This window comes from Mobula birostris, chromosome 31, assembly GCF_030028105.1.
Source record: "Mobula birostris isolate sMobBir1 chromosome 31, sMobBir1.hap1, whole genome shotgun sequence".
NCBI lineage: Eukaryota > Metazoa > Chordata > Chondrichthyes > Myliobatiformes > Myliobatidae > Mobula > Mobula birostris.
The window spans coordinates 14,647,733-14,675,502 of record NC_092400.1 but is presented as its reverse complement, the minus strand read 5'-3'; the positions used below and the strand labels follow the sequence as shown (position 1 = coordinate 14,675,502).

The following is a 27,770-nucleotide window of genomic DNA, read 5'->3' as shown; positions in this document are numbered from 1 at the left end:
ACAATTGCCAGGATTTTCCGTAGGGTCCTTTGTTCTACCACAGCCTCCAGTGTGTCCATTTTGACTCCTATAATAGAGCCAGCCTTTCTAATCAATTTATTGAGCCTGTTGGCATCACCCGTGTTGATACTATTGTCCCAGCACACCACTGCATAGAAGATTGTACTGGCGACAACAGACTGGTAGAACATGTGAAGGAGAGACCTGCATACTCCAAAAGACCTCAATCTCCTCAGGAAGTAGAGGTGACTCTGTCCCTTCTTGTACACAGCCTCTGTGTTGGTGCTGCACTCAAGTCTGTCATCCAGGTGCACCCCCAGGTACATGTATATCCTCACCACATCCATGTCCTCACCATCAACAGTAACAGGGAGCAGTGCGGGCTTAATCTTCCTAAAGTCTTCCTGAGTAGAACTCAGGAATAAGATAGGTGTAGTGACTGTAATGAATTATATGTCTCCCAAAAGCCAGAGTAATGAATACTTGGGTAGATCATGCACAGATGTAAAAAGAACAGAAGATTTTAATTTCACCAGTATTGACTGAGACTCCCTTTGCACCAGTGACTTAAATGTGATAGAACTTGTTAGGTGCATCCAGTAGATGGCTTAGTTTAGCAAGAGAAGACAGAGGCTGATGTGTGGGAGGAGTTTGTTTGACTGAAGGTACATGATTGTTGTTCTATAAAGATCAGAATTGTATATAAATGACCTGAATGAAAATATAGGTAACCTGATTTTAGGTGACATAAAAGTGGGTGGAATTGCAGATATTCCAGGATGTTAAAGGATATTACAGGATATAGGTCAGTTGGAAATTTCCATGGAAAAATAGCTGATGGAATTTAATCCAGACAAGTGTGAGGTGGTGTATTTTGGGAGGCCACTGTCACATGCAAACAGCTACTTGAAGCCACAGATGAGATCTGAGTGTCCAGTGGGGACTAAAGGTGAGTCAACTGTCCCAAAATGAACGTGACGAGCCCCTTTACCAGAGGTGCTAACCTCCCTGGATACCCCATACGCGGCAGCATACACTGGATAAATACCTCTTGTCAATAACTATCAGGAACTAATACAGTCTTATAGTACAGTAGTAGCATTGGTAGTGTTCTGATTTGTTCTGTATTTCATTTAAATACATAATTTGTTACTAAGTTAACCAGTAATTTGACTCTTTAACTATTTCGGTGAAACTTCGGTTATTTGGGCCAAGATGTACTGGCCCCAATGTGATCCAGTTAACTGGAATCCACTGTATTTAAAAATTATTTCTGTGTGGTCATTGTGTGGTCTTGCTGGGAAATCCATGTATATGAATTGCTTTTCAAACTCCCAAGGTTAGTTGTTTATTCACAAGAAAATCTGCAGATGCTGGAAATCCAAGAAGCAACACACACAAAATGCTGGAGGAACTGAGTATTTTGTGTGTTGCAAGGTGAGTTGTTTAATATGACAGACCTTTCTCAGGCTTCCATCTGATTTTTTTGTCCAGGTATGGCCTATGCTAAAAATTTTCAGTTAAAAATACTGCAGCGGACTTCTAATTGAGAACATTTTAATCAAAGTTCTTCAGATTTTTACGTTGTCCTCTTTAGTTGTAATTTTTTTTGAATGATTTAGACTTTTGTGTCATTTGAGGTACATTGTAATTGCAGTGCTTATTTTTCAATAATTTTCATTCATTATGGGGAATCTCTGGATTTTGAACTGGTCTTTAGGGAATTTATAAACATGCACACATTGTGACACTAGTTAAATTTACTGCAAATCTCATCACTGTACTGCCTTTCCAAGAATTTTCTTCTCCCATCACAATATCCCATTGTGATTGATTTATGTTAGGTTGGCTCCTCTGAATGACAAAAAATCAATTGTTTCACATTAATTATTTTCTTTTGTCTAAATAATGTCTAAAATTATATTTCTGCAGGATCAAACGTGACAACGCTGCTGTTGTAGGGGGTGCAAAGGGCCAGGGACAATCCAAAGAAACACTAGCAGAAAGAAGAAAAAAGGAGACCAATAAATCTCTTCGAGCCAATCATAATCGACGATCACTAGCAGATAGAAAGCGCAACAAAGGAATGATTCCAACTTCTTTTTAATCATTATTTCTACTTAACGTTTTCTTCTTCCTTCTGTTCTTTTAAAAATTCATCTTTTATCCCACTTTGATCATATGCTGTATAAATGGGCCCTTATTTTCCATAACGTTCTTAGGCAAGAGGAGCCAAATGTATTAAATATAATAAATTTATTTTTTCTCTTTTTCTGGATAGTGTTCAGTCCCTTGAATATTTTGCTGCACAATCTCAATCTGACAAACGTGATGGCCAAATTTATGCCAGTCAAAACTAGACTGCAGTGATAGAATACTTTTGCAAATGTTTCAATCTGTTTGTAATTCAGTTTGATGTATCTTTAATGCATTTGTCCATTATTGTTGGACCATGCTACAATTGAGTAATTAAGCAAATAGAACTCATATTTAAAATTTTCTGAGAAAAGATACTTTATCCTTCATTCTTCTTTTTAGGTGCACTAATGTCATGTAGTATTTAATATCCAGAGAAGTTTTCTTTTCATTCTGGTTTCAAAACCTGTCATTGGTGCCAAGTTTGACCTGGCTGTTAAGAGACAGCTTGGCAGTCTTGGGTACCTAGACTATGGAAATCTTTTTTTTGCCCCTTGTTTGAAATCTTGACTTGGACTCGTGTGAAAGCATTGGGGAAAGTATAAAGGATGCATGTATGCATGACACAGTCAGTTTGCACATTGATGATTTGAAAAGAACAATAGACTAATTCTCGATTTGCAGAGTTTATGGTTTGTACTAACCAGTGGTAATTACAGAATCCACACTTAATTACAACCAATGAATTTGCATAGAGATTTACATGTGATATAAATACTTATGAAATAAAATATGTGCCATCCGTCAGTATATTTGTATTTCTTTCAATTTGAGGATGTGAACTTTGCCAACAAGGGTGGCTTTAATTGCACATTTCTGCATAGCCTCTTGCAGCTAACTGACTTATTTGTGTTGTATTTCTATAAAATGGTGTCGCACATGTGGAAACATACAATTAAACAAACAGTTTAAGCTACGGATTTTCATTTCTTTCTGCATATCCCCTAGTTTTCTGTAATTCATAAGGAGTAGTGCCAGAGTCATTGTCTGTGCTTTCATTTCTAGCAGCACAAGAAAAACTTACATTCAAATTGGTGTAAATATACATTATAAGTTAAATGATAAATACTGGAGCTAGTTTGGGTATGAACTAAATACATTCTTATGACAACGAAAGATATCCTGGTGATGATTCAAGGCTGGAGATTAAAATGAAACATTAAATATGGTTCATGATAAAACAGGAAAGAAAGTGTAGAAGTGAAATGAAAATGATTAAAGTGTCAAAGAATTTATGACAAAAGATGACAGAGAATACAAGTCTTATAATCCACAGGGCTAGAAATTTGTGCAAGAAAGTGGCAAAAAATGACCATAGTAGATTATTAGTGATTACATATCCAGCACTGCATACAGCAACAGTTAAGAATATCCTGCTTGAAGACAAATTTCTTCTCTACCATCTTTAAAACAATGGTCAAGGATTTAAGATGGGTCAATTATGTCGAAATTGTTAAGACCATTAATGGTGATGATACAAGTATGAGAAAAGTTGTTTAAAATAAGGACACAAGACTGCAAATGCTGAAACTTGCTGTACGAACTCAGCAGATCAAGCAACATCAGTAGCAGCAAAGGAATGAATCATCGATCTTGATGCAGGATATTGACCTAAAATGCTGACCAGCTCGTTGCCTCCTGATGCTGTTAGACCGAATGAGTTCCTCCAGAAGTTTTTTTTTGCTGGGTGAAATATAGTTCATCTGGTAGAACAATAAAATTCACTGACAAATCTTGATAAATTCACGATCACATGGTCATGTGGGCTGCCCATTTGATAACACGCAATTCTGTCTGCAAACTATGCAGACAGAATTAAGTGTCGCTATCCAAGTTAAGAAATCACTAATTAGGATTTTTTTTTCATTTTTTTTTGAGCCTAGTCACCAGGATAAGCAGGAACTGCCAGCTGGCCCAGGAGAAAAAAATATGCAAAGTATAAATTAACACTCTGGGACTACACTAGACTGCCATTGTTATAGGTACATCTGCTCGTTAATGCAAATATCTCATTAGTTAATCATGTGGAAGCAACTCAACGCATAAAAACATAGAGACATGGTCAAGAGGTTCAGTTGTTGTTCAGACAAATAATCAGAATGCAGAAGAAATGTAATCCAGGCAAAATGATTGTTGGTGTGATGGTGGAGTTTGAGCATATAAACTGCTTATCTCCTGGGACGTCTCACGCACCATCTCTAGAGTTTACAGAGAATGGTGTGAAAAACAAAAAAACAATTAGTGAGCGGCAGTTCTGTTGATGAAAACGCATTGTTAATAGGAGAGGTCAGGGGTGAAGGGCTAGACTGGTTCAAGCTGACAGTAATGCAGTTAACCACCTGTTACGATAGTGGTGTGCAGAATAGTATCTTTGAACATCAAACCTTGAAGTGGATGGGCTACAGCACCATAAGACCATACTGGGTTCCACTTTTGTACCTAAAGTGGCCACTGAGTGTATTCAGTGTCCATCACATAATAGAGCTTTTAGGATTGTCTAACCCACGGCCCAAGGGTTTTCTGTGTCATAAATTCCTATTTGTATCGAGGATGAAATCTACATCCAATTCTTGGAATAGTTGAAGAGAATATGAGTGATACACGAGTGTCCCTGATTTGTTCCTGTTTATTAATTTATGGGATCTGAATGAAATTCTGTCAACATTTAGTGACATTGTTGTCCATCCATAATTATTCTTGTTACAAGTTGATAACTATCCTGAAACAGCAATCTTTGTGAAGTGCTACTTAGACCAAATGATGAAGAAAAAACAGCAACAATGTTTCTAGATCAGGACAGGTCTTTTGGAAAGACTCACAGGTGATAGCCCCAAGAATACCTTCCATCACTGTAATAACTCAGAAGAGATTGCTCAGTGGATTGGATTATTGGTAGTTGCAGACAAGATGTATCTAGACAATTTTATACATTGGACAGATGCCAATATTGTATCCTTACAAGAACAACATGGCATGTGCCACTAGTTTTAGAATATATCTTAAGCACCCTTGGTGGGACAGTCAGATCCCCAGTCCTGTTAGTCTTGATAGCATGGAGACTTATGTTGTCCATATATTATAACATGAACAAACCAACAAGGATAATACACTGCACGTGTATTCAAATATGTCTTCATCTGTTTCAATACTGACTTTGGTACTTTTGTTAGGCCCTCCAATTGTCGAGCATTGAGGTGCCCAGAAGCTCTGTTTAGCTGTTTAATTAGCTACTCTCACCTACAAGTGGATGTGGCAGGATTGCATCTTTGATTTGAACCATGTGGATTGTAAATTTGCCTGGTTCTATATGACATGCAGCTGCCAATGCTTAGCATGCACAATATCCTGTTTATAGATTCGTTTCTGTTTGGTCTTGTTGTTCAACACAAGCTCAGAAACAACTCTTCATCTTTCTATGGTGCAATTTGCAGCTTTTATGCCTTAACAGCAATAACTTCAAACCTTAGCAGAGTTTTTTTGACCTCTTGCACAGTGCTGCTACTAAGAGATTAGATGCACTGAAGTTACATAGAAACATAGAAAATAGGTGCAGGAGTAGGCCATTCGGCCCTTCGAGCCTGCACCGCCATTTATTATGATCCAACTCAGAACCCTGCACCAGCCTTCCCTCCATACCCCCTGATCCCCATAGCCACAAGGGCCATATCTAACTCCCTCTTAAATATAGCCAATGAACTGGTCTCAACTGTTTCCTGTGGCAGAGAATTCCACAGATTCACCACTCTCTGTGTGAAGAAGTTTTTCCTAATCTCGGTCCTAAAAGGCTTCCCCTTTATCCTCAAACTGTGACCCCTCGTTCTTCCACATAGTAGCCATAATGTCAGTTCAAGTAGGGATTTTCCATTAGTACTCAGCTAAAGAATTACCTATAAAATTTCCCACTGCTACCTTTCCCTGCCTTGCATCGTCACACTTATTAATTATCCTCCTATCCATCACCCCTTCATTGGGCTACTGTCTCTTCAAAAAAAACCATTTATTTCTGTAATTTATCTCGGCACTGCCACAAAACAAATTTCATGTCCTATAACTCAGTGATGATAAAGCCAATTCTGAATATTTTCTAATTCTGGTGAAAACTCACTGACCTAAAACAGTATTTGTGTTATCAGAACGTTGTAAAAAAGAATTTAGAGGCAAGGAGAAATGAACACACAATTTCAACTCATTGAGGATTTTAGGTTGAACACGGAGCTAATGTTGCCCAAGTATGTGGAATCTGCGAGTATAAACAAGATTGAGACAGATTTTTGGACCACAGGGAAGTTAAGTTTACAAAGATCCAGGTATGAAAATGGGTATGAGTGGAAAGACCATATCATATGATCTTACTAGAAGTTCAAGATCTATATGGACTGCTTCTGCTAATTTCTGTGTTACACAAAATCTTCCCCATCTACTCTCTGACACAAACATTCTAAAATGGATAACATTTTCTACTTTCCTTTTGCTCACCACTCTCTCCTGAGACTTAGGAGGTGAGTTTCGTAATTCCCTAACCAGGAAATGCAGGTCTTAATGGTTCTCATTCCCCTCAAGGAATTAGCAGGTCATTAAGTATTGAAGGAATTGGTTATTAAAGCCTTTTCAAAAATCTGATAAGAGAAAAAATGATGAGAATGAGTAAACTCAGTCTTATTGGACCCTTGGTGGGGGGGAAATATGTTCAAACACATGCAGAGCAAAAGATAAAAAGAAAGAAAATTTGACTAAACCTCTACTTCCCCCATATAGGTCAAAAGTTGTTGAATGCCCTCAGGAGGGTACATTATCAGAAATAAAGGAATTATTTCATTAACATAACTTCTAAAATTGACTTTAATCCTACCCTAAAGTAGTTCTAGTCATTATAAATAACAAAATGTCAAAACCCAGAAATGTACAACTCAATTTCAGCAACAATGAATAAAGGGGTCACAGTATCTGTCCATTGAAAAATATGATTGAATATACCATCTGTCCTGCGATACCTCAGTGATGTCTTTAGTGATCAGCACAGGCAAAAATGATATAAAGGCAAAAAAAAATTACAGCATTTATTTGTTATCTCTATTAATCTTCTTAAGCAGAAGAAATCCAGCATTAATCAAATTAAAGTAATAATCCATTCTTGTAGGGGCTGTGTAGAAATCATCCAGTGAAATAAACAGCCCGAGTGGATTCGATATCAATGCAGGGCTCTTCCATCAGGAGCAACGTTCAGGATGATTCAATGTTCCTTACACAATGGAATCCTATTCTTCCTCTTTGTTTTCGTAATTGTGTCTGATGTGTTTCCATAGTTTCTGCAAACAGAAAAGCTATTACTTCACTGATCTAATTTTCACCTCATTTTGTTATTAGAATATACAAACTGAAAAAATGACTATCAACTTGAAATATAAAGCAGTACCAGGATAAAGTAAATTTATAAGGTACATGAATTAATTAAGATTAATAAGTTTTCCAACAAACATCAAAGTATTGAGATCTAAAATTAAACTTGGCAGGCAGCTCAATCAAGTTCCAATGAAGGAAGTTTTGACCCAAAATGTCAAGTGTTGGTCTTTCTACAGATACAGCTTGACTCAAGTGTTTAGACCAGGGTTTTTTAACTGGGATCCCGTGACAGATCATGATGGAAAAAAAAACATATTTTGAACTTCATGCAACGTGATGCTAGTGGTGGGCAGCCCCATTAGCAATCACGCAAGAGGTCTCTCAGCCAAGTATGGCAATGCGCAGTTCATAGAGCACAGCAGCTGGGGCAGTCTTCATAGTCTCAGCTCCATAAAAATGATCACCGTAGAGAACAAGCAAAATCAGCTCTCGTCCTGACCGGCACCCTGTCTTTTCAGTCTATCTGGGCCAGCATTTAAATTGACTAAACAACAGAACATCGAAAGGCTCTGCCACTCTGGAGAGAGGAATGAACACTCATGGAGAGTGAGCGAAATCACCCCTCAACTCCAGTCTTTGTTGGCATTTAAACAGCGGAGCATACCTTGCACTAGGACCCAGGTACCACTGTTGCAAAGGATTCGGGACCTTGACCATGCTTTCCAGTGACTCGCTCCAAGCCCAGATTCCGTCACCCAGCCCAAAGCCACTTTCAACCCCTTCAAATCAGTGTGGCACCCAGAGCAATCCAACCTTGTAACCAGGCCAGTTGAACGAGCATCAGAACTTCTCTGCCCAGGCACTGACTTCTCCTTTTGGTGCCCTGAGCAATCCAACCCCGCACCTGGGCCAGCTGCATGGGCATCGATACTCCGTCTCCAACACACCATCTGGGCTCATCCTCCGAACTCACCTCGGCATTGCTCACCCTTTCACTGATGGCGGCAATAATTTAACACAATTTACCTCAGAAAAGGTATTTTGAGTATTGAGCACTGGCCTTCATGGTATCTAGGACTTCTTCAAGGAGTGATGCCTCAAAAAGGCAGTGTGCATCATTAAGGATACCCATCACCCAGGTTATGCCTTGTTCTCATTGGCACTGTCAGGAAGGAGGTACAAAAGCCTGAAGGCACACACTCACCAATTCAGGAACAGCTTCATCCCCTCTGCCATCTGATTTCTGAATGGACATCAAACCCATGAACAGTACCTCTCTACTTTTTTTTTTAATATCTATAGATAAGAGTACACACACACACACTTAATATAATTCAGTTTCTCCCCCTCTATTTTCAAGTATTGCATTGTACTGCTGTCACAAAGTTAACAAATATTGAACCTGATTCTGATAACACATACATGTACTTTGAACTTTGGCCTGTTTTTGGTTATTGACCCTAGTTCAGAATCAGGTTTATTATCACTGGCATATAAGAACATAAGAAGTAGGAGCAGGAGTGTGTCATCTGGCCTGTCGAGGCTGCTCTGCCATTCAATAAGTTCATGGCTGATCTGGCCATGGACTCATCTCCACCTACCTGCCTTTTCCCCATAACCTTTAATTCCCCTACTATGCAAAAATCTATCTAATCTTGTCTTAAACATATTTACTAAGGCAGCTTCCACTGCTTCATTGGGCAGATAACTCCACAGATTCACTAGTCACTAGGAAAAGCTGTTCTTCCTCATCTCCGTCCTAAATCTACTTCCCCAAATGTTCAGGCTATGTTCCCTAGTTCTAGTCTCACCTACTAGTGGAAACAACTTTCCTGCCTCCATCTTATCTGTCCCTTTCATATGTTGTGAAATTTGTTAACTTTGCAGCAGCAGTGCAACATATAAAAGATGATGTTACAATAAGGTGTAGAAAACAAGAGAGCAAAATAGTGCGGTAATGTTCATAAGGCTTCAGAAATCTGATAGGATATGGATGAGTCTGGTTAGATGTTGAGTGACAGAACCACGGAGGACGTCAATGGACTGTGGGAGTGCCTTCAAAAGCAGTACAACAGTTTAAGATGGTAGCTTATCATCACAACAATGGGTAACAAGCATTAAGATACCAAAAAATGAATAAAATCACTGAGTCCTTGGGATTTATTAGCTTTTAGTTTCACCAACTCCACTAGTTTCTTTGAAAAACCAATTAAAGACTCAATGACACAAAATGGAAAATTTATAGAGTACCAACTCTGACAAATTCTCCTTCATCATGATGTACCTCTGAACATAAAGTGATCACTTTTCAAACTATCAACACCCACACCAAAGATCAAGAAAGTAAACCGGGCCAAACAAAGTACCGACATTTAAAATCTGAAAAGAGATAAGCTATCAAGAGATATAAAATTATGAAGGATTTATAAGTTGTTTCCACTGGTGGGTGAGACTGGAACTATGGGACATAACTCAGGATTCGGGGGAATAAATTTGGGACGGATATGACGAGGAACTGCTTTTCCCAAAGAGCCGTAAATATGTGGAATTCTCTCTCCAATATCTACCTCAATAAATATATTTAAGACAAGGTTGGATATATTTTTGTATAGTAGGGGAATTAAGGGTTACGGGGAAAAAGCAGGTAGGTGGAGATGAGCCAATGGCCAGATCAGCCTTGATCTTATTGAATGGTGGAGTAGGTTCGATGGGCCAGATGGCCTACTCCTGCTCCTATTTCTTATGTTCTTATATTCAGCAAATCAAGCAATATCTGTGGGGGGTGAGAAAGGGTTAATGATCAGGTCCACGACCTTTCGGAAAGGTCACCGACCAAACACGTTGACGGCTTCTCCTAAAATATTTTAATTCCGAGAATATTCAGCGTTTTGTTTTTAAGAAAAACGAGCATGAACAAATTAAGTATTAATGAGAGAGAGGATATAATGTGGATATTCACACGCCGGTGAGTAAACAGCTACTGGTATTTTTTTATACTGTCAGCTTGTACACATTTCATAGCCAGGTGGAACTCAGCGGTAAGGGGAGCGAGATACGGCGCGGCTGAACGCGGGGTGGTGGGATTCAGCCTCCGAGCCCGACAGTCAAGGCCGGGCAACAAGCGGCATCCTCCCGTAGGTCACCTTCCTGCCCCTGAATGAACCCACACCCCGCTCGAAGCTGCAGCCTCACCCCTTGGTTGATGCGCTCGAAGATCGCGTCGCTGGCCTGGTCGAAGGCCCTCTCGAAGATGAAGGCCCCCGTCACGATGGTGAGCGCGAAGGTGGAGGTCCTCCTGAAGAGCAGATTGTAGGCCTGCCTCATGAGCGCCATGTTGCTACGGACTGAGCCCGCTCACCGCACGCTCCCAGCCGGCACGTCGCCCTCCGCCGCCGCCGCCACTGAGGCAAATCTTACCGCTGCCTCGCCGCCCAGTCACGTATTATTAAAAATAAACCAGCCTTTGAAGTAGAATTCCTCGTAAGTGGCTGTTGCAGCTGCATCCAACCTGTGGACTTAGGTTGGGACTACATGCTGCGGTAGAACACGGCAATGTGAGCCGCCGCCGCCGCCGGGTTCCCCCTCGCTCCCCGCTCGCCATGGGCAAGACTTACTTCTGCGATTACTGTGGCAGATCCTTTCAAGATAACCTTCATAACAGAAAGAAACACTTGCAGGGAGTTCAGCATCAGCGGGCAAAGAAATTTTGGTTCGATTCGTTTCGAGGTAAAAGCGGATTTTAGTTCGTTGAGGTTAAGGGTTTGGGACTGGCTGCCCCGATCTGTTTGTTGTCGGTCTGACGCGGGCTCACCGAGTTTATAAGGGGATCGTAACGTGGTGGGGGCACAGACAGGGTCCTGGCATCCCAAGGCAGGGTCTGAACCCCAAACGTCAACTCTGCTTTTCCCTCCATGGATGCTGCCTGGCTCGCAGAATTCTTCCAGCACCTTGTGTGTGTGTTGTGGCTCTTCTGTGAGGGGCTGAGGCAGGCCCTGGAGCAGTGATTCAAATGGGCGTCAATCATACCTGTTCCACTGACATATATCTGCCTGTCTGTATCTTGTTTTACGGCGGTTGGCATCCAGCTTAATGGTGCATTACCGCCACCCTCTGCTCCAGAATGTGCTCTAGACATACATTCTAAATCCCTTCACCCAATCGCACACACACACACACACAAACCTACACTTCACCCTCCCATCTTTGACCATCCTAGTATCCTATTCCTGTTTATTCATCATATTCTATAAAAAACCCCTGTACCCCTTAAAAATGCTAAAAATACCCGGACGTGCTCTCTCATCCATGCCCAGCAACCCTTTTAATGTGAATTCCTGCATCCCCAACTCCCTTAATTTATTTCTCATCATCTCTCTCTGTATCCCATACTTCCTGCAACACAAAACTACAAATTCTACTGACTCCTCTTCCTGACATTCCTCACACAATCCTCTCTGGTGTTTCCCTATCATTTTCAATGTTTTGTTTAATGCACAATGCCCCAGCCTTAACCTAGTCCACACAATTTCCTCTCTTCTGTTTCCATTACCTACCCTAGTAACTGCAACACTCTTTTATATTTGATATAAATGCCTCCCTTTCCCCTCCCTGTCCCATCTTTCTTGCCACATTCGGTTGACTTTTTCCCAGATTACACACTTAACCTCTGCTTTACTGATACTAATGTGCATTTCCACATTTTCTTTCTTTAACGCCCTCTTTGCCAACTCATCCACCCTCTCATTCCCCTTCACCCCTACATGTGCTGGAACCCATAGAAATTTTACCTGACCTCCCTGATTTGCAATACTTGTAACTAACTGAAGGACTTCATAAAGTACATCTTGCTGACTGTTTGTGTGAAAAGACCTTAAACTTGCTAGAACTGAGGATGAATCTGAACATATCAATGCTTTGACTTGTCTGGCTTTCTGCACCCATTGCAATGCAACCAACACTGCCAGCATCTCCACTGTAAACACTCCTAACTTATTAGATGTTCTTCTGCTGATTCCAATTTCTTTTGCTGGTATGACCACCCCAAACCCTGTCACTCCTGTTGCAGGTTCCTTCGCACCATCCGTATAAATGTGAGTATAATCACTATACTTTTCCATCACATGACAGTTAAATGCATTTACCAAATCTGTTTTATATCTTTCTTTCTTTTTTACCTCTAACTAATGCCAGTCTATGTCAGGCCATACAAGCTTCCATGGAGCTACAACCGGATAAACTACTGAAGGACTTATCCTCAGATCAAATACTCCACATTCTTTCGTGATATCATTCCCTACCCGACTAAAGGTATCCCTCTGAAACCTCCCATTTTCTCAGCACTCCTGCAACACTCCTTTAGTAGGGTGAGAATCATTGTGCCCCTGCAAGTTAGCCCAGTAGTTTGCTATCAGTTGCATCCTTCTTAGTTCCAAAGGCATTATTCCCATTTCTACCTGTAGGGCTGACACTGGTGACGTTTTAAAAGCCCCACTGCACACTCTCAAGGCCTGAGCCTGAATCACATCCAGTTTCCTTATAAGAGACCTAGCTGCTGATCCATATACTATATTTCCATAATCCAATACAGATCTTACTAAAGCCACATACATTCTCTTCAAAGCTGAACAACTTGCTCCCCATTCCCTACCAGTCAAACATCTCATCACATTTATTGCTTTTTTACATTTCTCCTCAACTTTCCTGATATGGTCTGCCCATGTTAATCGTGAATCAAATATAACTCCCAGAAATTTAAATGATGCAACCCTTTCTAATTCAACCCCATACATCCTTAACTTCTTCCCTACCTCAACCCTTTTCCTGGTAAAAAAATACAGATTGAGTTTTGTCTACTGAAAATCTACATCCCCAATCATAACCCCACTCCACCACTTCATCAATTGCTTCTTGTAGTTTCCTGATTATATGGTCCATGTTCCTGCCTCTTTTCCACAAGGCCCCATCATCCGCAAACAGTGACCTACCTATATCCACTGGTACCTTTGTGAAGACATCATTGATCATAATGATGAAAAGTAATGGGCTAATCACACTACCTTGAGGTGTGCCATTTTCCACTATGTACTGTTTTGATAATTCTGATCCAATCCGAACTTGAATTTTTCTACCAAACAAAAAAATCTTTAATCCAATTAAAAACTCTCCCACCAACCCCCATCTTCTGCAGTTTAATTAATAATCCTTCCTTCCACATCATATCATAGGCTTTTTCAACGTCAAAGAACACTGCCACTACTGACTCTCTATTTGCCTGGGCCTTCCTTATTTCAGTCTCTAACATAATCACTGAGTCCATGGAATTCCTTCCCTTTCTAAAACCACTCTGATAACTTGCCAGCATTCCCCTTTTCTCAAGCTCATATGATAACCTTTCTGTTATCATCCTTTCCATTATCTTACATATACTTGATGTTAATGCAATTGGTCTGTAGCTAGTGGGTTTTGACAGATCCTTGCCAGGCTTCCTTATTGGAATTACTACTGCTTCTTTCCATGCACTTGGTAATCTTCTCTCCTCCCACACTCTGTTATAAAAATGCAGCAACTTCAAGAGCGCTCCTTCTCCTAGATTTTTTAGCATCACAGAGCATATCAGATCTTTCCCTGGGGAGGTTGGTCTCGATGTCTTTATTGCTCTCACCATTTCTGCTAATGTAAATGGATCATCAATTATATCATCTGTTCCTTCTCTCCTGCTTAACACACCTGGGTGTTGGCTCATTATTCTTTCCCTTCTTCTTCTCCCTTCTTCAGACAAATTTTCTGAACTGTGTATCAGTACAAATGACTTGGCCATGACCTCAGCCTTATCCCTGCTGGAGACTGCAGTTTCCTCCTCGGATATCATCACTGGATATTCCCATTCCCTTCTATCTCCTCCCATCCTCTTAATCATTCCCCATATCTCTCCCACAGGTGTTGTTCTTCCTACCTTGTCGCAAAAACTCCTCCAACTTGCCCTTTTAGCTTGACGTATAGTTCTTCTCACCACTGCCTGTGCTTTCTTATATTGAACCAAATGCTGCATATTATGGGTTCTTTTAACTAGCCTGAATGCTCTATTTCTGTTTTTTACAGCCTGACAACATTCCTCTGTCCACCATGGTACCAGTTTTCTATTCATCCTATTTTTACTCCTAGGTATAGATCCTTCTGCTGCCATGATAATTGCTGAAGTCACCTGACTGTTTAATTCATCTACATTTCCAGAAATATCAATCTTTGTCAACCCTTCTTCACTCAACTTCTGGAACTTACCCCAATCAGCTTTTTCAAACACCCACTTTGGGGTTCCGCCACCTGGTCTTACTTCAACTCTTTCACCCACTGAACACAAAACTGAGTAGTGATCACTGCCTACTGTTGAAGCAGTCCAAACTCCCCAGTTACTAATGCCAGCCAAGGTATTAGACACTAACGTAATATCTAACACTGACTCAGTTCCTGTTGTTATATCTATCCTTGTGCCGCTACCATCATTCATACACACCAAATCCCTTTCTTCCATCAAATCTTCAATTACCTTTCCATTTGGATCTGTAATCTGATCCCCCCATATTGTGCTATGAGCATTGAAATCTGCACACCACACTACCTTATGTCTGTTTTGTCCTTGTATCTTTAATAGGCTGTCCAAATCCAACCTTTTACATGGATTGTAGTAGTTAATTATAACCACTCCCTCCCCTCTCCCCCACACTTCCACCACTATGTATTCCTGATCATCTCCTTTTTCCAGTACCCTATATGGTATACCTTGCTTGATTAACATAGCACAACCCCCTCCTCCCCCTAGACTTCTATCTTTCCTTATCATTGTATACCCATATACCACAAAGTCTAAAGTTGGTTTCAACCAAGTTTCCTGAATACACACTACATCCGGTTTTACAACCATTTCTTTAATAAAGTGCTTGAATTCCTGGCTATTGGCCACTAAGCTCCTTGCATTCCATTGTAAAAGAATCACCATAATTAGTATTAACCAACACATGACACTTCCTGGCTTGACTGATTACTGAGGTTCTCCCTCACTTCCTCCCATGTCAGTCCTACTAACCCTAAATGGGTTACTGCTGCTTTTACCACCAGCTGAATTTTGTCACTTTTTGACTTTACCTCAGCAGTACTATTAATCACTCCTGCAATGAATGTTACTAGAGCCTTTTTGTCTACATAAGTCCTGTCATTTGTTCTTTGTTGCATCTCTCGTATCCCTATTGCTCCCTGTTCATTAGGAACATTATTCTGTTCTCTTGACATTCTTACAGCTTCTGCATAAGTGATCTTTCTTTTCACTCTTATTTCTTGAATTTTAGTCTCCCGTCTCACAACCTCACACCCACTATATGCAACATTATGAGCTCCTCCACAATTGCAGCATTTTGGTTGAACTCCTGTTCTGCACTTTCCATATTCATGATCACCCCCACATCTAGCACATCTCCTCTGCCTTTTACAGTTTTTAGCCACGTGTCCAAACCTTTGACAATTATAGCACCTCAGTGGCTTTGGCACATACACCCTTACTGGGTAACTCATGAAACCCAGGAACACCTTCCTTAGCACTCTTTCTTCTGCAAATTCAATCAATACTGATTCACTTTCCTTTTTCACTCCCTCCTTTGTTGTTTTCAGTCTTTGAACATTCATTACTTTCCCTCCTTTGATATTCCTCTTTATCTCCTCCATATTTATACTCATTGGTATCCCCGTGATCACTCCTTTACAACCACTGTTTTGTGCTCCCACCCTCCCAGTGTATTCCACCTTGCATTTTCCTATCTCTTTTAGCTTGAGTGCTTTCTCAAGTTGTTCCTCATTCGCACATCTTACCAATAAGTTGCCATCATTAAGGACTTTTGCAAATACTATTTCCCCTATCTTATTTGTCACCGAGTTGTTGTTAGCACAAATGGGTTAATTTTCTTCATATGTCCCTGAGCCTTCTCATTAAACCTAATTATGACAACACCTCCTCTCTGAGCTTTTTCATCTTCCTCACTTTCAGAGCTTTCTCCACTATCATTTCTTATTCTTTTATTCCCTTTGTCTTGGTTTTTATTCATCCGACCCCTCACTACCTCCTCATTCCCTTTATTTTTCCCTTCACAATAATCCACCTCTCCCCAGCTGCCTACCTCTGGTCCCAAGTCTCTATCCGTCTCCTTCTCCACTTTCTTTCCCTCAACACCACCTCTTATCTTGTCCACCATTACTGGACCCACATGACCCCGTCCCAGCAATTTCCATTCCTTCCCCACTCTCTTTCCCTCAACAGGTTCCAAAACACACTCACGCATCAAGCAAAACACAGCCAGTTTCCAGTCAAGCCAACTCAGCCACCCTCCAGCCCGGAGTTCACCCACTGACATCTACCATGATGAAATGCGTTAAGAGTTGGCCATGACCAGAATCAACTCCTGTTTAAGCAATTTGCTACCTGCACAATAGGTCTACAGCAGATGCAATCTCATTGGCTCTCTGCTTAGGCTTGGACCACTAGACAACACCAATACCTATGTCAGGCTGCTTTTTATTAATTACAGCTCAGCGTTCGACATCATCATCATACATACCCCAGGTATAAATCAAAACCAGGGCCTCTGTGCCTTCCTCTGCAACTGGATCCTTGACTTCCTCATCAGAAACCACAGTCAGTGCAGATCAGAAGTAATATCTCCTCCTCGCTGACAATCAGCGTGGGCAAACTTCAAGGATGCGTGCATAGCCCACTGCTCTACTCTACATGCATGACTGCGTGCTAGGCACAACTCAAATGCTATCAATAAGTTTGCTGATGACACAACTGTAGTTGGCAGAATCTCAGGTGGTGATGAGGCGTACAGGAGTGAGATAGATCAACTTATTGAGTGGTGTTGCAAGAAAACCTCGCACTTAGCATCACCAAGACCAAGGAATTGATTGTGGGCTCCAGGAAGGGGAAGTCAAGGGAACAAGCACTGGCCCTCATTAGCTCAACAGTGGAAAGGGTGTTCTGAAGAACCAACATATTGATGCAGTTACAAAGAATGCACAACAGCAGCTGTATTTCATTAGGAGTTTGAGGAGATTTGGTGTGTCACCAAAGACTACCGAGTTTCTACAGATGTACCGTGGAGAATATTCAAACTGGTTTCATCACCATCTGTTATGGAGGGGCCACTGCACAGGATCAGAAAAAGCTGCAGAGAGTTGGAGACTTAACTAGCTTCATCATGGGCCCCAGCATGGAGAACGTCTTCAAAAGGCAATGCTTCAAAATGGCATCATCCATCATTAAAGGTTCCCATCACCCAGAACATGCCCTTTTCTCATTGCTACTATCGGAGAAGAGGCACAGGAGCATAAAACTCAACATTTTAGGACCAGCTGCTTCCCTTCCACGATCAGATTTATGAATGGATAACAAACCAACCCATGAATACTACTTTTTTTAACTCTCCTTTAGCATTCCTTGTTTTTTTTTAACCTTTACACTCAATGGGCACTTTATTAGGTACATCTGTATACCTTGTTAATGCAAATACCCAATCAGCCAATCATGTGGCAGCAATTTAATGCTTAAAAGCATGCAGACATGGTCAAGAGGTTCAGTTGTTGTTCAGATCGAACATTGGAATGGGGAACAAATGTGATCTAGGTGACTTTGACCGTAGAATGATTGTGAGTGCCACAGGGGCCGTGTGAGTATCACAGAAACTGCTGATCTCCTTGGATTTTCACATACAACAGTTTCTAGAGTTCACAGAGAATGGTGTGATAAACAAAAAAAAATCCAGTGAGCAGCAGTTCTGTGGGTGAAAACAGCTTGTTAAAATGAGAGAGGTCAGAGGAGAATAGCCATACTGGTTCAAGATGACAGGAAGGCAACAGTAACTCAAATAACCATGTTACAACAGTGGTGTACAGAAGAGCATCTCTGAACACACAATATGTGAAACATGCACTCAGTGGCTACCTTATTAGGTGCATGAGGTAGGTAATAAAGTGGCCACTCTGTGTATATGTATTATTGTAATTTGTAGACTTTTTTATGTATTGCACTGTACTGCTAAAGAACAAATTTCCTGACGTGCCAGTGATAGATATTAAATCTGATTCAATAGAATTGTCTGAGGCGAACATGATTATATTGACCTTTTTCATGAATGACCAATTTTTCTCTGTCTCTACTGCCACCTGCTGCAGACCGAAGGGAACAGGAGAATAAACAGACTTCCTAAATTACAGACTACTTAATTGGTTACAATGTTGTAGAAATGAGCAAGCAATAAAAAGATTCACAGAACACAGATATCATTCAAAATTTCTTGCCAGGAGAATAGAGATGACTAGTGTCTTCAATAGCCACTTAAAAATAAAATCCATGCTGCCATTGTCTCAAACATTTTTAAAACTAGCATGTTGTAAAAAAACATTTTGATGTAGCTCAAGATTTTTTTTGTTCATTTAATACCACTGCTCCCATAACTTGAGTCATGGGAAGTTTATTTGTGTACATGTTTAATATAACAAATTAATCTTGTATGTCGAATAACTAATTACATTCTAATGGCCTTTTCTCCGCTCATTTGGCACGCACTACTTTCTTCAGCATTATACAAATCATACAGTATAGATGTAATCCTTTTAATCCAATTAATCCATTTTCGTGCTTAATGATCCAGTGAAGCCTTATCCCATCTGTATCTCATTCTACTTCTTTTTCAACTGTCTACCTGATGTTTGGTTGTTTGCCTCAACTACTTTACATGGTGGTAATTCCAGTTTCTAGCTGCTACTTAACTACTCAAAAGTGAGAGTACCCTCTCCTATCATCTCTGGATAAGGGACCTTCCAGGTTTCCTATAAAATTTATTAGTTAAGTTCCCACTTTCAGTTTGTTTACATCAAGCAAGATGAATATGGAATTCTATGCATGTTATCCACAGTTGAAAAGGACTCATTTTTAATGGGTTGGGATTAATAATCTGGTATGAGATGCTTGGGGAAAGTGATGATTTGAAAACTTGTATCATAATGTGCTTTTCTGGAGAAGTGAAATGCAATAAAAAGAAGCAATGCTTAGAAGAATTATGGTATAACTAGTTAGATTATGTAATCATAGTAGTGGGTGTAAGAGCTGTGTCTTTTCTGATGTATATTTAGTATACATGACAGAATAATAACTGAAAATGCTGAATTTTGTTTATTTTTGTCTCTTTGTTCTCTGTGTAGGATGCTTTGGCCAATTGTAAAGGCCTAACTATCACATAAATGATAACTTGCCAAACTAAGATATATCTGTTTTTTTTGGTTTTTGGAGAAGCCCTGATTAAACATTATTATTTAAAATAATAACTTCTCCAATTTTTTTTTTGATTTCTAGATAGTGCGACAATCCTGGCAGAAGAACTTGCCAAAAAGCCGTGCAGAAAGTTTCTACAATCAGGTAAGTCAAGAAATGTCAAAACCAAGTGTAAGAACTGAACAGAGTAATGTGATAAATGCACACTTTGATCACTTCTGGGGCTTACATCTAAATCTCACATGTGCTATTGAAAATTAATTTCAAAGTTCAAAGTAAATGTATTATCAAAGTACATTTATGTCACCACATACAACCCTGAGATTCATTTACTTACATGGGTTCACAGTACCAGAAACTCATTAGAATCAATGAGAGATTGCACCCAACAGGACGGACAAACAACCAGTGTGCAAAACGCAGCAAACTGTGCAAATACAAAAGGAATTTTTAAAAAGTGGTAGTAATAATAATAAGTAAACAATAAGTATCAAGAATATGAGGAGAAGGGTCCCTGAGAGTAAGTCCGTAGTTTGAGGGAATAGTTCAGTGATGGGGCGAGTGAAGTTATCCCCTCTGATTCAAGTGTTTGATGGCTGTGGATTAATGACTGTTCCTGAAACTGGTGGCGTGAGTCTTGAGGCTCCTGCCCCTTCTTCCTGATGGCAATGGCAAGAAAAGAGCATGGCCGGGCTGATGGATATTGCTTTCCTGCGACAGTGCTTCATGTAGATGTGCTCAGTGATAGGAGGGTTTTACCCGTGATGGACTGGACTGTATAGAATTCTCTGTGTTGGCTTTTCCATTCAAGGGCATTGGTGTTTCTATACCAGGCTGTGATGTATACTAGTCAGTATACTCTCCACTGCATTTTTATAACAAGTTGTTCTAGATGACATGCTAAATCTTCGCAATCTTGTAAGAAAATAGAGGCGCTGCTGTGCTTTCTTTATGTGCTATTGAAAATTAATTTCAAAGTTACATGCTGGACCCAGGACAGATCTGCTGAAGTGATAACAGTGAGGAATTTAAAGATGCTGACCCTCTCCACCTCAGTGTTATCGTTTCAATGAGGAATGGCTCATGCACTTCCAGTTTCCTCCCCCTAAGTCAATAATCAGCTATTGGTCTTGTTGACATTGAATGAGAGGTTGTTGTTGTGGCACTGCTCAGCCAGATTTTCAATCTCCCTTGTTTATGCTGATTTGTCAACACACACAAAATGCTGGTGGAGCGCAGCAGACCAGACAGCATCCATAGGAAGAAGCACAGTCAACGTTTTGGGCCCAGACCCTTTGTCAGGACTCTTCGTGATTTTTATAAATGACCTGGATGAGGAAGTGGAGGGATGGTTTAGTAAGTTTGTTGGTGACATAAAGGTTGGGGGTGTTGTGGATAGTGTGGAGGGCTGTCAAGTTATGGCAGAACATTGATAGGATGCAAAACTGGGCTGAGAATGTGAAGTGGTTCATTTTGGTAGGTCAAATATGATGGCAGAATATAGTAATAATGGTAAGACTCTTGGCAGTGTGGAGGATCAGAGGGATCTTGGGGTCCGAGTTCATAGGACGCTCAAAGCAGCTGCGCAGGTTGACTCTGGTTAAGAAGTCATATGGTATATTGGCCTTCATCAATCATGGAATTGAATTTAGGAGCCGAGAGGTAATGTTACAGCTATATAGGACCATGGTCAGACCCCACTTGGAGTTCTGTGCTCAGTTCTGGTCGCCTCACTACAGGAAGGATGTGAAAACCATAGAAAGGGTGCAGAGGAGATTTACAAGGATGTTGCCTGGATTGGGGAGCATGCCTTATGAAAACAGGTTGAGTGAACTCGGCATTTTATCCTTGGAGCGACAGAGGATGAGAGGTGACCTGATAGAGGTGTATAAGATGATGAGAGGCATTGATTGTGTGGATAGTCAGAGGCTTTTTCCCAGGGCTGAAATGGCTGCCACAAGAGGGCACAGGTTTAAGGTGCTGGGGAGTAGATACAGAGGAGATGTCAGGGGTAAGTTTTTTATGCGGAGAGTGATGAGTGCGTGGAATGGGCTGCCGGCAATGGTAGTGGAGGCGGATATGATAGGGTCTTTTAAGAGACTTTTGGATAGGTACATGGAGCTTGGAAAAATAGAGGGCTATATGGGTAACCCTAGTAATTTCTAAGGTAGGGACCTGTTTGGCACAACTTTGTGGGACGAAGGGCCTGTATTGTGCTATAAGTTTTCTATGTTTCTTTCTTACCTTCTTAAGAAGGATGCAGTGATTTTCCACTTTCTCAAGGGTGATTATTGTCATGTACGAAGATTCAAAGTCCATTTATTATCATGGTATGTATGCAGTATACAACCCTCAGTAACGCTAACTGCACAAATCATTACATAGAGTTGTATGTTAAAAGAGAGATTTGTCAACGTTGGGCAAAGGTCTCCTACAAGTCCCTCACCATCAGCTTTTGCAAAGCAAAACAAGACCACTTGTTTTCTTGCATAACCCAGGGTGCTGAATTTGGTTGTACCTGTTGCACTGGCATCTTGGCTGGGAGATCATCTTCAAATTAACCATGTCTCTTGAGTTGGAGTGTGTTTCTGGAGCTCAGTTGCTCCTTGATGAATACTTTTAGGGAAGATCTGCAGAAAAGTCTTAAAATTTCTATGATTCTAGGGATGGTAGTTAGAACTCAAAGATGGTTGTGGTAGGAACCATACATAGCTCTATTAGTGGGAGAAATCTGACAATGTAAAGTTAAAATAATTCTGAAGTCCTTTGCTTGAATGTAATTTTTATATTTTCCTGGAGACACTGAGATTTGTGTCTTAGCAGAAAGGTAATGTACACAATGATTTATTTTGATTCATTAAATTTAGAAATCTATGTTTGAGATCTATCCTGAGGTTTTTATGGAATTTTGTTTTAAAATGGGTAGTGTCACTTTATAAACTGAAATGCAAAAGTAATACTGCTTATTGGCTACTCATTACAGACACACTTTTTCACCTGGCTTATAAGTTCAAAAAGTAGTTGGATGCCTAAATGCTTTGAAGCAAAAAAAAACGGATAATGTGAATTACCTCTCTCTGGTCAGGCAACATCTGTGGAGAAAGTGGTAAAAATAATTGATCAGAACTGTGAAATTAGAAAGTAAATGCAATTTGTATTGTTTCTGTTATAAGAGAAGGGCTTTGAGTCTCACTGGTCTGTAAGCTCACTTTTTGCATGTCTGCAAGAGACATTTGTACTGAAGGCTTAGACATCTGTCACAATTCCATTCTCTTGTTAAAGTTTTCTCCCATTAAACTCTTGTTCTTTTTGAGGAGTGGATGAATAGAAGAAGATGGTATGTAGAGGCATTACCACCATATCAGACCAAATACTCCCCTGTGAGTTAAGTACAAAAAAATACTGATACAGGTTGATCACAGACATGTAATAGTGGATATGTTGAAAGCTGGTTAATTATCCAGTCTTATCCTGGGAATAAATACAAGAGATTTTGCAAATGCTGGAAATCCTGCTTGTGACGGATGGTGTGGAGGTGCTCGACAAAGTGGTCTTCCAATTTACAACGAGTCTCACCAGTGTAGAGGAGACCGCTTCAGGAGCATTGGACACAATGGACAACCCCAGCAGATTCACAAATTGGGGGACTGCTTTGTTGAGCACCTCCAGACAATCAGTCACAAGCAGGACTTCCCGGTGGTCAAACATTTTAATTCCCATTCCCATTCAGACATGTTATGCCAAGATAAGGCCACCTTTGGGTGGAGGAGCAACACTTTGTATTTCATTTGGGTATCCTCCAATCTCATGGCATGAATATTGAGTTCTTCTTCTGGTAAACAAATTCCACCCCCCCTCCCATTCCCCACTCTGACCTTTTACTACCTCTCACCCACCCATTACTTCCCCCTGGAACCTCTCCTCCTTCCCTTTCCCCGATTGTCCATGCTCCCCTCTTATCAGATTCTTGCTTCTCCAGCCCCTGACCTTTCTTGCCCACCTGGCATCACCTATCGCCTCCTGGCTATCCTCCTTCCCAACCCCCCACCCCCCCACCTGTTTATTCTGGCATCTCCCCTTTCCTTCTCAACCCTGAAGGAGGGTCTTTGCCTGAAATGTTGACTGTTTATCCATTTCCATTGATGCTGCCTGACCTGCTGAGTTCCTCCAGCATGTTGTGTGTTTGTTGCTTTGGATTTCCAGCATCGGCAGACTTCCTTGTGTTTAGATTTATTATTTTGTTGTTAACAGGATATCAATGACATGATTGATGAGTTTGAAATTTATTTTAGATCTGTTTTAAAGAAGTGTTTTAAATTTTGTAATTTAACAAAATAACTTTGGCATTGAGTGGGAAACATACTGCTAGCATATGTCCAAATGTATACCGTTTTAGCAGCTGGTAGAATGTTCATGTTACACCTTGAGTAAGACACTCCAATCTCATTTATTTACTTGGGACTTACCAGTATGGCTTAAATTGAGAATTCCGCCTGAACCTGTATACTTGGATCCCACTGTCCATTGTCGTATTGTTTGATGTTTGTTATTATCAATTTGTCTTTGATATTTTTATTAATTACAATATTCTGTTCTTTTTCTCTGCAGGACAGTGTGATTTTGGGGCTAATTGCAAGTTTTCCCATATGACAGATGAAGATATTCAGAAGTTGAGACAAAGGGTAGAAGGTTAGTCCATGTGCTATAAAAGATTCTGATGATGTTTGACAGCAGAAAGTCTGATGAAATACTTCTTTCATTTTCTTTGGCTCTGAAGGACAGGACTGGGGGCTTTGTGTTTGTAATACTTCTTGGTATTATTTTGTGATTTTCCTTATTTCCATTTACAATCTGCCGCGCTCTAGGCTGTCAAAAAGTTTGAAATTCAGTATTATCTTTAATGTAACTATTAAATAAGACATGGAACAATATTGAGTGAAACTGTCACAGCACTTCAGTATGTGATAGTGATACATTGTAATATGATTACTGAGTATAAAAACTAGTTTCCCTGGAATTCAGTTAATTCACCAAGCAGTTGTGCCACAGATGCCAGAATAATCCCTTGTTTTTTCCTGTTAATGCATCTCATTGGTGACTTTGAGTTGGAGACTATTTCGTCCTTCAGCTGACCTGTTTGATGGATGTGGGTCTAATTTGGCAGAGGTGATGTCCACCATGGCACCATGAGCTGTCACATCGTGTCATCAGGTCTGACGTGCAAAAGAAAGGATACCGACAACACTTAGTTAGAGTACTGCATTGATTATATTCTTCAAAAATATAGAACAAGCTGGGTTTTTTCCAGCTACACTTGGTACTGTGAGCTGAAAACTAGTTGTGAAATCTCCCCGACATCAGCTGATTTGCATTGTGTGACTAAATCTACGTTGTATTTAAAAAGCAATTCTGATGTTTTTAATGCAACTAGTATAGGAAAAAAAAATCACTGATGTTTGGTCTCTGCTAATATTGTCATAACATTAAGCAAGTGTATATAGAGATGGGAGGAAATGTGTCATTTATCAAGGGCTGCATACATTTGGAAAACTAGAGTCAATTGTAGCAGTAAGCCTGTGCTAGCCAAATTTGATTATATGTTAACCAGGCATAAGTTAAATAACAATTTTGTTTCGATTTGGTTTTAAAGAACATGGGCTAGTTTCAGAAGAATAATGGGAAAAAAAGCAACCAATTTCAGACACAATTTATGGAGCAACTGGAACATTTTGGAACACACTACATCTTTGAACAGTCTAAACACATGTCTGCAGCAATATAAATGAATTATATTCATTTTATAAATTTAATTATAAAATCCATTTATAATTTCTAAACCAGCTACAGGTTATAGGTGTAATGGCTATAACTGTTGAAATATAATAATGCATCTGTGCAAAGTTCATCTAAGTGTAAAAACAAAAGATGAAGCATAAAACTCTACAAATGTACAGCAAGCTAAATATCCATAACTGTAAGGTCCACGGGTTTATAGAAAATCTCAGGGCCCAAGATACCAAAGGCGATAATGGAGGTTTGTCAAGGTTGTGGGAAAGCAACATTATTGTCACTGACATTCCAATTCAGTGAAGAATCAGCATGATAAAGAATCTTTGAGAAATTTGGTTTGCCTTTGCAGCCCTAATAATAGTGTTTCATTCAGTGATGCATTGATTTATTAGGGGCTGACCACACTGTTGTAAAATATCCTAGCAAGTAGGCAAATGACCAGTTCTTCAGACACAAAATTAAAAATAGAAAATGCTGATAGCATCGATGGAGGGAATCATGTTTCATATTGCTGCCTTTCCTTCACAACAGTCTTGATGAATTTTTTTCATTTTCGGAATTTGAATTTTTGTTTTCAAATGCTTTCTGCCCCCTTCCTCCCTGACCTTTTAAATTTTGGGCAAATCTGTACAGAATCTCACTGAATCAGAATGTTTCAACAACGTGTTGATGTTTTTTTCATAACTGCAGTGAGTCAAAAGAAAACAACTGTTCCAGCAGGTGGAGCTGTTGGTTCTTTCCCACTATCGACCCCACAATGACTACTATGTAAACCAGAATCAGATCAGATTTAATATCACCAGTTTATGCTGTTAAATTTGTTAATTTGTGTAATATTCCATTATTTCAACATAGGAATATGAGGACCAGAACAGTGCATATAGATCTAAATGGCTTTTAAAAGGGTTTGTAAGATTACCTTTTTTAAAGGGGTTACATTTGCATAGGCGCTTATAAATCCTCCAAAGTTACAGACTTTTGGACATTTTAGTGTGATCATAACAGTGGATAGAAAAGTCAATTTGTACAACAGAGTTTTATCATAACTAATAGATAAATAGCCGGATATTCTTTCGAAGGAAACTTGGTGGCTAGTCCATGGGAAACTTCTGAGTATATCGGATGGATTTTTGAGGATAGTGGCTTGAGAGTCTGGGAGCTTGGAAAGTCTGTTGAATATTCATCAAAAGATACCACCTCTGATAGGAGGACTTACTGTTTTTTGAGTGTAATTTTAAAACTGGATCTTTAATATTAAGTATTTAAGAGCGTTTTGGCAGATATTCCACCATCTTAATGAATAACTGTTCTGTAAGTACTTGTACAATTATACTTAAAATACTGAACCAGGTTTGATACTTCATGGTGTAGTCTATTGTACATATCCATCATTCATTGGGCAGACCAGTTTAACATTATCCCTTCATTAGAGCTTCTTCCCACGTCCTTCATGATTCTGGAGGCTGTAAATTAGACAACTGTTTATTGTTAAAGCCTCCACAGTATTGACACTCCGTTGCATTGAATATAGACTACATCTGTGCTCTCTCCTAGCAGCTTAAATACAAAATGCTTTTGTTCAGATTTAGAGGTTAAGTTGAATGGTCATTAACTCTGTCTTCTACACAAATGTTTATACATTATCTGTTTTTTATTACCCAATTTAATAGGTTTTCTTTAAGATCCCAAATCTCTTACAGACTGTGCACAAGACATGCTCAATAAAAGCAAAACAACAACAGAGCAAACTGAAAATGGAAATATTATTCCAGTTGAAGGAAATGATGCTTAAACTGATAAATTGTCTGTTGAGCCACATTTTATGATATATACTTTAAGATTTATATCAGAAAGAACTGTAAGTAGGTTCCTCCTTACCCAACTAAAAAAAATGTATAGTGTAGAACCTCTGCTGCTTACTCAGTCAGTAATTTAATTTCTGTAGAGACAAAACTATTCCAAAATCAAAACAAAACATTTTCCACTTGCCTGTGACTGTGACGTGCCCCTAGCTCCAATGGTTGCTTCAAAAGTCAAACCCTTTATTCAATCCCTTATGATCAATTAACAAGCATACAATTAAACATTTTTGAGCATTACCTTAGTAGTCGGCAAAAGATACGACCTGCTCTGG

At 39.9% G+C, this 27,770-nt stretch overlaps 3 protein-coding genes across 5 annotated transcripts in view; 2 read left to right on the top strand and 1 right to left on the bottom strand.

Moving 5' to 3' along the window:
• Positions 1-3,102, top strand: part of ascc2 (activating signal cointegrator 1 complex subunit 2) — a 47,916-nt gene extending 44,814 nt beyond the window's left edge. For all 3 annotated transcript variants that reach the window (XM_072247875.1, XM_072247873.1, XM_072247874.1), the window contains one exon: positions 1,933-3,102. In XM_072247875.1, coding sequence (XP_072103976.1) covers positions 1,933-2,107 — 175 coding nt within the window. In that variant the 3' untranslated portion in view covers positions 2,108-3,102. The remainder of the gene's footprint in view (positions 1-1,932) is intronic.
• A 4,126-nt stretch (positions 3,103-7,228) lies between these two features.
• uqcr10 (ubiquinol-cytochrome c reductase, complex III subunit X) lies at positions 7,229-10,899 on the bottom strand. The gene is made up of 2 exons (XM_072247877.1): positions 10,729-10,899; positions 7,229-7,502 (listed from the first exon to the last, which is right to left on the bottom strand). Exons 1-2 carry the CDS (start codon positions 10,867-10,869, stop codon positions 7,452-7,454), a joined length of 192 nt encoding a protein of 63 aa, XP_072103978.1. The 5' UTR covers positions 10,870-10,899; the 3' UTR covers positions 7,229-7,451.
• Positions 10,900-11,070: 171 nt separating this feature from the next.
• Positions 11,071-27,770, top strand: part of zmat5 (zinc finger, matrin-type 5) — a 29,210-nt gene continuing 12,510 nt past the window's right edge. The window contains exons 1-3 of the mRNA XM_072247876.1: positions 11,071-11,262; positions 19,928-19,990; positions 24,455-24,535. Coding sequence (XP_072103977.1) covers positions 11,136-11,262; positions 19,928-19,990; positions 24,455-24,535 — 271 coding nt within the window. The 5' untranslated portion in view covers positions 11,071-11,135. The remainder of the gene's footprint in view (positions 11,263-19,927; positions 19,991-24,454; positions 24,536-27,770) is intronic.

Excerpts from the sequence above, each read along its gene's own strand:
- uqcr10 (XM_072247877.1), bottom strand. The coding sequence starts at position 10,869 with ATGGCGCTCATGAGGCAGGCCTACAATCTGCTCTTCAGGAGGACCTCC. Across the intron at positions 7,503-10,728 it reads TCGAGCGCATCAACCAAGGG|AAACTATGGAAACACATCAG; the intron begins GTGAGGCTGCAG and ends TTCTGTTTGCAG.